The 12283-nt window shown below is 36.4% G+C and overlaps 2 protein-coding genes across 4 annotated transcripts in view; one reads left to right on the forward strand and one right to left on the reverse strand.

Annotated features, from left to right (window-relative positions):
• The first annotated feature begins 1404 nt into the window (after positions 1-1404).
• LOC107591947 (trace amine-associated receptor 6-like) lies at positions 1405-3118 on the forward strand. The gene has a single exon (XM_016281245.1). It carries the CDS (start codon positions 1572-1574, stop codon positions 2631-2633), a length of 1062 nt encoding a protein of 353 aa, XP_016136731.1. The 5' UTR covers positions 1405-1571; the 3' UTR covers positions 2634-3118.
• A 4237-nt stretch (positions 3119-7355) lies between these two features.
• Positions 7356-12283, reverse strand: part of LOC107591959 (NADH dehydrogenase (ubiquinone) complex I, assembly factor 6-like) — a 12398-nt gene continuing 7470 nt past the window's right edge. Inside the window, exons 8-10 of one of the 3 annotated variants that reach the window (XM_016281267.1) lie at positions 11186-11287; positions 9475-9531; positions 7356-8309 (exon numbers count right to left, since the gene is read on the reverse strand). In XM_016281267.1, coding sequence (XP_016136753.1) covers positions 8181-8309; positions 9475-9531; positions 11186-11287 — 288 coding nt within the window. In that variant the 3' untranslated portion in view covers positions 7356-8180. The remainder of the gene's footprint in view (positions 8310-9474; positions 9532-11185; positions 11288-12283) is intronic. The other 2 variants (XM_016281258.1, XM_016281250.1) reach the window with 2 other exon arrangements.

Genomic DNA, 12283 nt, shown 5'->3' on the forward strand with positions numbered 1-12283 from the left:
TCAACCAATCAGAATTGAGAGATAACTTTTCAGGAAATGTCAGTTTTAGGCTTACAATCAGGATTAGGTGCTTCTACACCCTTGTTAACCAGCTATCATTTCCCTCTGATTTTAGGAATAAATTATGGGTTAGGTTTAGGGGTAAGGATTGTGTTTTTGGACAGTAATGTTGATCCAGGATCCACAAAAGATGTTGATCCAGGAACATGTCTTACTTGGCAAAATCACACCGACCAAAGGTATACACCTCTGTCTTATTAGGATTCAGACAATTGCATAATATGCGTGTGTGTATGTATGTGTCTATATATATATATATATATATATATATATATATATATACACACACACAACTTTATATATAAAGTTGCAATGAAAGGATTCTCTTTTGCACACCCTGTCAATGATACACACAATTACTTTTTGAGCCCTTATAACTGAGCCACTGGCTGATTACTCATGATGACTGATCATTTTATAGCTTCTCTAATGATTATGCCTGCATAGTAATTGAGGGAAAAGTAAACAATAGCCATTGGGCAATCCGGTGACTGCAGCAGTGCACGTCAGACTGGCATCACTGCTCGCTTGCGCTCAAGGCTGTTCGAGAACACGCGCAATGTAAAGAACAGTCAGAGACAGCGAATTGTAGTGGACATTTCTCCAAATGCATAACTAGTGCAACTAGTTACTTGACTAGTTTGACAAGGGGGTTGCTTATAAACTGTGGAGAAAAAAAGGCTTGGCAGAGTATTCCGGACGTGCTGAAAGACGCCGAGAAGTTGGAGATAAGGATTTTCGTTTTAAGGTATGTTAACACTAGCTGTACCACATAACAATTATGCTATATGCACTATACACATATCTATATGTAGTAACTGGTATCTTAAATGGTTTTCCTTTTTACATTACAGTGTTTTCTTACATTTCCCAGCGTAATTGTGTGAGCGTCTTTTGGGTCATTTCCCTAAATTGGTGGCTTTTCCATTTTGAAAACGTGGTTTTAAAGTAAATGTCTGTCTGATTTTAAATAAACTACGAGGCAATTATTCAAATTAAATGCATACAAAATGTATTGTAAAAACAGCTGGGAAAGCTTTATCCATGAAAATTTAACGTGCTGAAATTATTGATTTATTTATGGATCTGTATCCTTTTAAAATGGCTAGTTACAATGGTAATGTGCAAAAGTGCACTAAAATCAGAAAACATCCTAAATCCAGCGAGAATACTTACTAGCTTGAATGATTGTATTCACGATGTGCGTTATTGTTAATACACTTTTTTTTCTTTTTTTATCGTTTTGCTCAAAATACCTATGCAAGTGTTTGTAATTGGTGTCAGTTGTTCATGGCTGATGTCTTTGGGTACAAATATGAAGGCACAATTTTCGGAATATCCTCTTCATGAAAAAGTGTGAAAATATTCATAATTATATCATTGCTCTTGGCAGGAGTGAATTTCTCAATCTGGAAAGACCACCATGCGCTGGTCGCCGTGCCTTGCCTCCGAGCAAAGAGGAGAAATCCCACTGTGCTACTGACAGGAATTTTACGCGCAGCTGAACAAGGATGCCAGAGGAACTAGCAAACTGCAGTGTGTGTTGCTGTACCACGACCAATAAGATACTCATGGTGGTCTTCATGATATCACTGATACTTGCTATACTCTTCGGAAACCTCTTGACATTAGCAGTGGTCTTTGGAACGAAACACTTCCACACTCCACAGGGTTATTTAAAAGCCTCACTGGCCGTGGCAGACCTGGCTGTGGGAATTTTTGTGGTGCCCGTCTCCGTTTACGCAGAAGTATCTCTCATGATCTACAGTGCAATGCCAGAGTGGACTGCGCGCAATTCCCAAACCACACCTTTCCACCCGTGCAATTTCATCGGACCTGTATTTGCGGGATGCACTTTAGTTTCCATTACAACCATTTTCCTCCTGACCATTGAAAGGAGCATTGCCGTTTTGAGGCCACTGCACAAGGAATCAGTCATAACTAAAAAAAGAACAAGCATACTAATAGTCTTTTCCTGGATGGGCAGTTTTTTCCTGGCAATATTTCCACTGGTTTTCAGCGATGAAATCGCGCTGGAGTACAATCCTTGCAGCCGCATGTGCAATTACGCGCTTGGAAGCGCAGACTTCCCATCCCAAGCTTGGAACATTCTCTTACTCTTCCCTGCCTTTGACTTTACACTGCTCGGAGGTACTGTTGTCATCAATATTATATCCCTCACCACAATCCGCCAGCATTCAAAAAGAAGAAAACATCTCGCAGAGACCGAGAGTCAAAGCTCAGCGAAACCAACCTTCTCCGACATCAAGGCTGCCAAGACAATAGGCACTCTGACGCTGGCTTTCACCGCTTCTTTCACTCCCATCGCCGTGTTTGTAGTTGGAAATGTGTTGGGAAACGAATGGTGCAATTTTGCGTTTTTTGCCTTTTGGATTTTGACCTCGAACAGCTGCTGTAATGTTATTATATATGGTGTGCGAGACCAGAAGTTTAGAAGTCGCGCGTATCAGCTGCTTGTATCCGCTCAGTTGAACACAGCGCCTAAAAAGACTGAGTATGAAAATACTGTAAATGGGGGGAAAGACAATGAGGAAATAGTCAAGCAATCCTAATTAATGATATTATTGAGCAGTAGCCCGATTTAGGTGGTGCTAACTGTATTTATTACAGGCCCCATAAGCTACAGTATCTGGTTTCTAGCTGAACATTAGATGGACCAAGCTGGTTAAAATGGCTTATAGCTGGTTTGTTGCTGGTCCAAGGTCTACCAGACCAGCTAGAAACACAGCTGTCAGCTTAACCTGCCAGCTTTCCAGTCCCCCTGGATGAACTTGAGGTCAAGATACATTGAGGATATGGATCATTCCTTGTAATCAAACCTACAATGTTTTGATTATCAGCTTAGATCTCCAACCATTAGGCCACAAAATGCCTATTGATGCCAGTGTTATTTAATGCCTTCATAACCACCTATTAAGTGGCATGTCACTATACTCAGGTCACCTCTTTTGATTGATTCTAACCTTTGCATGACAGATTTCATTATGTCACAAGATTTCACCATGTAATTAAATATATCCATAAGCATGGATCATGACAGTCCCAAAAAAATTGCATTGGAGTCTTTATACATATTACATCAATGCTTCTGTAGAGTGTTGATTTGATTTGGCATCTTTTTTTCATTGTGGAGAAATGATATTTTGAGAGATTATGTGGCTTTAATAAAATGTGTATAGATCAATACACTTGATAAGAACTGATATGTAAAGGATCAATGTAAACACTTGGGAGTTTTAAAGTACTCGTTATTATAGGGTTAATTGTTTATTGGCTTATGTAATAAAAACTAGGTTAGTGCTAGAAGGTTGTGTCATACATTTTCTCATCAGTGTATTCAATATTATATGCATAATATTCTCACACAACACAAGGGCCAACACATTATACCAAAAACACCATGGCTGATGTTCAGTGACTACTGGTTTATTATTTATTAAGGCCATTATTATTTTGCACAGTTTTGTACTGTATACAGTATACTTCATTAAAAGTCTGTTTTAATGAATTTGATGACATTTTAAAGTACGTCTTTGACAGTACATTTAAATCTTATAAATTTGCTAAACATTTTATCCTTTATTATCTAAATGGACTATACTGATTAAAGGAATAATCCACCCAAAATCTGTAATTTACTCACCCTCATTGCATTCCAATCCTGTATGGCTTGATTTCTTCTGTGGAACATGAAGATATGTTGGTAACTAGTTTCAGTTCCCATGGGCTTCCATTGTATGAGGGAAAAAATACAAAGGAAGTCAATGGGAAACAACTTTTTGATTACCAACATTTTTCAAAATATCTTCTATTATGTTCCACAGAAGAAAGTAAGTCATACACGCTTGGAACAACACGAGGGTGAAGGTGGTGATTTTTATTTTTGGGTGAAGAATGCATCTAACTATACATATTTTATCAGAACTTTGCAATATATTGAACAGCTCAACCTCAGTGCTCAAATGGACAAATTACCCGTCAAAATCTTTTATCTCTCATTGTGCAAATACATTCACACAGATGTGCTGCAACTACACAATGCATCTGAAGATCCAGCAGAGAAGGCAAATGTTAGCCATGTTCATCTTAAATCAGAATTTTGCTAAGCCATCTTTAATCTTGTTTCAGAGATTACTGTCTGGTGAATCTCCAATCACTCGTCCCTTTATAGATGTGTCAAGCCTGGAGGGTCCCGTTTTGAACCCAGGGCTGTCCAATTCCCATAAGACCTTGGGAGGAGGGCAGATGGCCTGGCTTTAGCATTTAAAAAAAAATTTTATTTCAATGTCATTTCTGTGGAGCAATAACAAGATTGTTATTTATCACAACAAAATATGGCAGCTGCCTTACTCAAAGGGCCTCTGGTAATCAATGTGTGTTTTTGTTTTTCACTACACGTTGTAACAGAGGGGAATCTTCTGGATAGCGTGCCAGTCACGTGTATGTGCAGGACAGGACATATGTGCATATATGTTTACCTCACTTTGAGGTCATAGAATATCTCAAATGCATTACTCTATGCCATTAATGTAACTGAATTTAGTGCTGGTATTGTAGAACTAATGAAATGCTACATTTTTAGAAGTGTTTGGGCAAAGTGGTTTTCATTAATCCTGAGTTTTTGTTTGTCCTTTTATGCCCTGCAAAACAAGCCTATTTAAACTGACGTTTATGAGGTCATAATGAAGGATGCGTGTCTGGCATCCATAAAAAAATGTGTCCCGGAATTGCCTCCAAAAAACTGGCACATCATACTAGGAGGAAGGTTGCATTAGTCTAATTTGCCATTGCTGGTGGCTGTTTGCTTGCATGGAACATGTGAAAGTTACATACATGCATGATGTATTGGTTTAATTTGTGACAGTTACATTAAAGTATAAAACCTTAGGAAACTTTGGGAGGGAAAGTTATACTATACTGTGTGCTGTAAAATAAGCAATGACCAAATCCAGCAACATTTTAGCAGTTTTTTTTTCCCACTTCAGATTCTATAAATGCTCTATTTGGCAATCAGTATGCCGTTTTTACAGGTCTGTCCTTGCTTGAAGAAAATTACCCTAAATATATCACTTCTTTGGAATCCACGCGAAAATGAGAAATGGCAGCCAAATGTCAGAACAGTTGATCAGAGACACAATACCCCTCATTATACAGTATCATGAACACTGACCTTAATTGAGGCAAGTGAGGCCTGCAGTTTAATGGTTCTTTTATGACCTCTTGGATGAGTCGTCGCTGTGCTCTTGGAGTAATTTTGGTTGGCCGGCAACTCCTGGGAAGGTTCACCATTGTTCCAAGTTTTCTCAATTTGTGGATAATGGCTCTGACCATGGTTCGCTGGAGTCCCAAAGCCTTAGAAATGGCTTTATAATCCTTTCCAGACTGATACATGTCAACTGTTTTGATTCTCATCTGTTCTTGAATTTCTTTAGATCGCGGCATGATGTGTTGCTCTTTAAGCATGCTTCACTTTGTCAGACAGGTTCTATTTAAGTGATTTCTTGATTCAGCAGGTCTGGCAGTAATCAGGCCTGGGTGTGGCTAGTGAAATTTAACTCAGCTTTCTAAAATAATGTGGTTAATTGCAGTTCTTTCATGATTTAACAGGAGGGGGCAATTAATTTTTCACGTAGGGCCACATAGGTTTGGACAGCTTTTTTAATAAATGAAATAATCATTTAAAAACTGCATTTTGTATTTACTTGCATTATCTTTGTGTAATATTAAAATTTGTTTGATGATATGAATCTTTTAAGTGACAAATATGGCAGAGATGCAAAGGATGAAATGCGTTCAGTGACTTCATATGCCAGTGATCTAACAAGATAAAAGAGTCTGAAAGAATAAAATACCTAAAGTGATGATATTCAACACTGATTCAGGCTGGTGATAATGTAGATAGGCTCAGAGAGGTCATAATTTTCACCTCTCCATCCTCTCCTATTTCTTCCTGATGGAGAATTAGATAGAAGAGAATGTCATGGACATTAATGAGGTGCAAAAAAGAAAAGTAAGTTATAATATTTACATGAAATCTAGAAAATGTCATTCATGCTACATGAATGGAAGCCCGGCCCGTAATTATTACTTTTTAGCTCACAGATCAGACTTTGTTCTTGCAATTCTGAGTTAATATATCACAATTTAGAGTTTCAGAATTGCAAGATAGAAAAAAACATTCTTGCACTTAAAATTCTGAGTTAACATCTTGCAATTTAGACCTTTTTTCTCTGAACTTTGACTTTATTTTTTATTTTTTTACTGTACATTAGATTTTTTTTTATCCCGTGATGAAAACAGGCTTCCATTAATGAGGTGCAAAAAAGAAAAGTAAGTTATAATATTTACATGAAATCTAGAAAATGTCATTCATGCTACATGAATGGAAGCCCGGCCCGTAATTATTACTTTTTAGCTCACAGATCAGACTTTGTTCTTGCAATTCTGAGTTAATATATCACAATTTAGAGTTTCAGAATTGCAAGATAGAAAAAAAAATTCTTGCACTTAAAATTCTGAGTTAACATTTTTTATTTTTTTATTTTTTATTTTTTATTTTTTACTGTACATTAGATTTTTTTTTATCCCGTGATGAAAACAGGCTTCCATAGAAATATAATGCTTATCACCTAACTCTCTCATCTTTTTAAGTGGGAGAACTTGCACAATTGGTGGCTGACTAAATACTTTTTTGCCCCACTGTAATGCTTATCACCTATATGTGGAAAAAGTTGAACATACTGTTATAAACCATTGCATGAGATCCCTAAATTGGCCATCAAGAAATGTAGAACTCCAGCCCTTTGAAGTACAGGATCAGAATATCTCGGCTCACTTTTATTAATAAAAAAGATTCGGAATGACCTTGACATATCTCAGTGAGGAGGTAATTAGTTTTTCCAGATGATAATTACTTGAAATGTGTCTCCTTTCATTTCAGCACCTCCATTCAAAGGGGCAGAACTTAATCACCGACCTCCAGCTGACTAGATAAGATTTGGGAACAGAAATGAGCTTTAAATGTGCTTAGTATATGAGCAGAAGTAGACTAATGTTTATTGTCATTTGTACATTTTACTGTCTGCATGCTACTAAAATGCATATTATTTATATAAATTGTCTAATTATGTTTATATAACTGCAATCAAAAAGCTTTTTTAGTTTCCCTCATTTGTTTAATAAATGAGAGAATTTTAATAGTCTTGTCATGGCATGACATTTCTGAAACTTAACTCATCTGGAAACACAAATTTGTTTAAAAGAACTTAAATTGCCCTTTTAAAAAGCATCCTAAACCAGACTAAGCTTGGTCATGGCTGGTCCCTCAGTCTAGCCATGCTAGTCTAGCTGGCCAGAAAGCACATATATTCAGATACGAATGTCATCAACACATATTACTGAAAAAACAATGCTTGCATATATATTGTTTTCTGTCCTTTATGAAAGCGACTGAATGAGTTAAGCAAAGCAACGCAGAAGACCTCGCTCCCAGCAAAATATTATCTGCAGTTCAAGAGCAGTCACAAACAGCCAGGAGTTGTTTTCTTGTCGATCAGATAAGAGCTTTTGTGGCAGTGGGAGGACTGTATTTTCTACGACTAAATAAACTCATGATTGTGCCACTAAAAATATGCCACCTTGCATCACACTTGCAGCGTGAAACAGAATTGGTTGACCTTGCCTATCAGAAAGGGCATGTGATACATTCCTCACCTATAAATATGTAAATGCAAATGTCTTAAATAAATGAATTTATTACGAAACATGTTCCACAGGCCAAGTTGGGAAAATATTTGCTTCAATTCCTGCCACCAACTCTATGCAGATACTTTAACAAATTCAAAACAGTTTGTATTATGTTTGGAAATAAGTGTTGTTAGGTTCAGACACATTTTAATTTAATATTTTGATTGTGGTTATTTTCTGTGAAGCTTGAAAAAAAATTGAGTAATTGAACACTTTACTTTCCGTCATCAAAAAGGACAGGAATACATAAAAACTGTGAATATATAGAAGCTAGATGATTTTTTTTACAAGTGCTTGGTTTGTTTGACAGGGAGCTCATCTGAAGCAATCAGATGATGTTATAATCAAACCGATCAATAGATCTTCTTCCATGACCGTAAATACAGCTGAAGGGGCAGCATTGGATTCCTCTTTTGTAGGCTGGGGTGAAACACATCAAAGTCTACTTTCCTCACTCTCCGCAGGTAGTCCTCCAAAACTACCTGAGGGACAGAACACAAAGACACTCAGAAGCTATTCATTTAATTACTTTTGTGCAAGCCTGGAGGATGGTACATAATTGAAAGAACTTAAAAGTACAAAGAAAAAGAACGACAGGCAAAAACGATACAGCTGGAAATTTATTCCTGTGATGCAAAGCTTAATTTTCAACAGCCATTACTCCAGTCTTCAGTGTCACATGATCCTTCAGAAATCAGCTGATTTGGTGCTTAAGAAACATTTCTTATTATTATCAATGTTGAAAACAGTTGTGCTTAATATTTAAACAAAAATGATGAATAGAAAGTTCAAAAGAACAGCATTTTTTATGCGTCCTTGCTGAATAAAAGCATTTAATTTCTTTAAATAAATAAAAGTCTCATTGCCCCCAAACCTTTAAACAATATAGTTATCCATGTAAAGATTCACAGTGCAAAGCGGGAGAGCGCATGTGAATTCCTAGGCTACGGACTAAGCCAACCAGTCCTATAAAAATGTTTATGAGTTTGCAATTCACAAGAACACCTAAGGGTTCACATACTTTTTCCTGCGACTGAAAATTAACCAAAAAACAATCCTCAAATGCCAAACCTTACAGTAAAGTCCTTTCGTGAGAACATGGTTACGATTAACTCCAGCTAAACCAAGTGGAGCGCAATGTGTCACTAAACGGCCTGCAGTGAAACGATGGCTTTAAAGAATACGAATGACAGTTAAACACAGGGATGTGGAAATGGAAAGAGCAGAATGTTACAGTGATAGAGAGTGAAATAAAAATGCTTTACAGGCAATTTCGTTCACAGAAAGCATTTCACTGGCCGAAGCAATTGAAACACTGAAGCGTCGACAAACAGGCTGAAATAGGACTGAAAAATTCAAACTGCTTCCCTATGCTTGGCCTCGTAATATGCTAAGAGTTATTCCCTCATCTCCTCTCAGGCAGTCTCCCTTTAAGAGAAATTACTGTAAAAGAGTCAAAAAGGCTTAAGATGTGTAATCAGACCATGAGCTGGTAGTGGTGCCTCCAGGGGGCAGGAGTCATGTGGGTCGATGAGGCTCCGCCTCTTTTGGAGGCAGACTGAGGATAAGCCATGAGCTTCTCTGTGTCACATTACATTAGTGAGGCGTAGGGAAGGGAGAGGAGCTGAAAGAGATGAAATTACTCACCGTTTGCAGGAAGGCAGGCATGGCCGCATGTGGAACGTTCTCGCTGAATGATCTAGCCTGTAACACAGTGTAATAACGAGACAAGATATCAAAAACAAGATATCAAATTCTTACATAGTACATCACACAAACTTTAGGTGAATCTCACAGTGAAACAAATTAGGTCAAACAAACCTGGACATGTCCAGAGCATATTTCACCTTAACATACAAAAAGAAATAAATACTTTAAAAAAGAAAAATCATATTTTTCTTTGAAAATGTAGCATGACTTTATTTTCATGACAGTTCCATAATCATTCTCAATGATAGTATATGCTATACTTTTTCTGATCTGAATAAATGTTGTTTTATTTTGTAAGAATTATTGTATTTTATAAAACTGTACAAAAATACAATACTTTACAGTACTTTCTCATGTTTTCATTTCTTTAATACAGTGATTTGTTTTACTGTATTACAGTAGGCCTGTCACGATAACAACTTTTGTTGTGCGATATATTGCCCCAGAAATAATTGCGATAAGCGATATTATTGTCATTTTAAAGACCATTTTATGCCACTGAATATATAATCATAATGTAACAGCATAATAATGCAAGAAGGCCTACATACTTCCAAATGACAACAAACTTTTAATTTTTAAGAATATTTAGATCATGGAAATTAAGTATCAAAATATTAGATACCTTAAAAAAACCTGAATAAATAGTAAATAAACATTTTTTAACAAAAAGAAAAATGCACAAAGAACTTGTATGGGGATTTTTCCATCTACAGATTTTCTCTGTAAATTAAGGGTGCACACTATTGCTGAAAAACACAATCACTACTTAGCAGTCAGATGTCCGTATGCAGAAAGACACAGATCCCTAAACAAGACCATATCTGCAGATGAAACGTTTTGTTTGTAGAAGCATTTGTTAAATGTGAACTAGCACCTCATGACTACACCACGTTATGTACGAGAAGCTGCAAAAGACACAGGCACAAGTGGAATGTACAAAACAAAGTGACATACATTTTTAAGTAAATATAATGGGCGATATATTGCATCACCAAAAATTATTGAGGTCATGTATATATATATATATATATATATATATTGCACGATAAGTAGATATATTGATTATTGCGACAGGCCTATATTACAGTTATGAGAATCACCATCAAGAATAATAGGAATCACAAAAAACATCTGAATGTATTTCAGTATTATAGGGGGAATTGTGCTTAGCTGTCACAAAAATAATCTCACACTGCAAAAATATTGCAATTTGGCGGGGTGAAATGTTTTCATGACTCACAAAATTTTACACAATTTCATAAAATTTTAGATTAAAAGTATCACATTTAAGTTTGGCCCTTGTTTGGTTATGATTTTTTTTTTCAAATGTAGTCCTCACCTAAGTCATTTCAACACTAAACTTGATTCATTCCACCTGACCAGATATGCACAGTGGGGTAAGCAATATCCTATGAAATCTCTGATTAGCATTTCCTCGAGATATTCCCTGTGGTTACACAGGACTTGTAATAAATTCAGTAATGAGGAGATGGCAACAATCATGGGTCATCAGAGCTGCTGGTGGAGGAGGGGTGATATTGCTTGTGAAAACTCATGAAGTTAGTATGCAAATAGAAAATTACCGAGGAACATACAACACAGTCAATATCTGACCACAGATATTAAACTGAAAGGATTTGCATACGTGCTGGAGATGGACATGGGCTTGGCTGGCAATGTCATAAATGACGTCCCTGGCGTTCTGGTCCCTGCTGCCACGGATGAAGTCCTCTTGAGACGCGCCACGCTGGGTGAGAAACAGTGAAAATGCATTATCAGTAACCCTCTGCTGATAGATAGAAAAATGAGCTTGATGATACCACAATCTTTTGCTTAACCCTCCATATTCCAGGCACCATTGCAATAATACACCCTTCTTTTAAAATCTAAAGGAAAAAAAAACCTAAAAGAATGAATTTATTTAATAATAATGACAATTAATTATTGCAGTCCCTTGTTTATTTATTTAATTGCATAGTGATGGTATTTTCATTACTATTAAGAATATTGTCTCCTAAAATCTCATTACTGTAAAAAAAGACCTCACTCATCAGTAATAAAAATCATTATTTAATTAGTAATTATATTATTATTATTATTGCATATATTATAATTATATATTCTCTTTTATTGCCAATAAATGTTATTTTTTTCATTAATTTCAGAACAACAAAAAACAATATATACTGACAATCGTACTTTACAAATGTATTTTACTATTAAAACAACATTTATTTTTGGCAATTTGAATTTATTTGATTTACTGCGGGCTACTGAAAATTGGGAGAGGATGGATGTGCTAGATTCATGACAATAACGTCACAATACTGTCATGTAGTGATGGGAAGTTCGGATCATTTTACCGACTTGGACCTTTGAGTCTCGTTCAGCAAAATGAACGAATCTTTTTTCGAGTCATTTCGTTCATTTTAGCAAAATATAATTAAAATGTTACGTGTTACTTCTCTAATACGTCTACTACTTACGCAAACGTTGATCACACTACAAACAATACAAAACTGCTATAAGAAACAGAAAAGATTAATTCATTGTTTACCTGGGTCTTCAGTCTATGATTAGCTCACCTCACCTCTTATCTGACAAGTCTTCGGGTTTGGGCTGTCGTTCGTTCATCACGTGACAGCCCCATAAGCTTTAACCAATGCAGTCTGAGCCGGAAAGAGAATTGATTAGTTCATCTCTCGAGTCTTCGGGTTTGAGTCGTTCATTCATCACGTGACAG

Source organism: Sinocyclocheilus grahami, unplaced genomic scaffold, assembly GCF_001515645.1.
Source record: "Sinocyclocheilus grahami isolate Dianchi unplaced genomic scaffold, SAMN03320097.WGS_v1.1 scaffold9.1, whole genome shotgun sequence".
Lineage (NCBI taxonomy): Eukaryota > Metazoa > Chordata > Actinopteri > Cypriniformes > Cyprinidae > Sinocyclocheilus > Sinocyclocheilus grahami.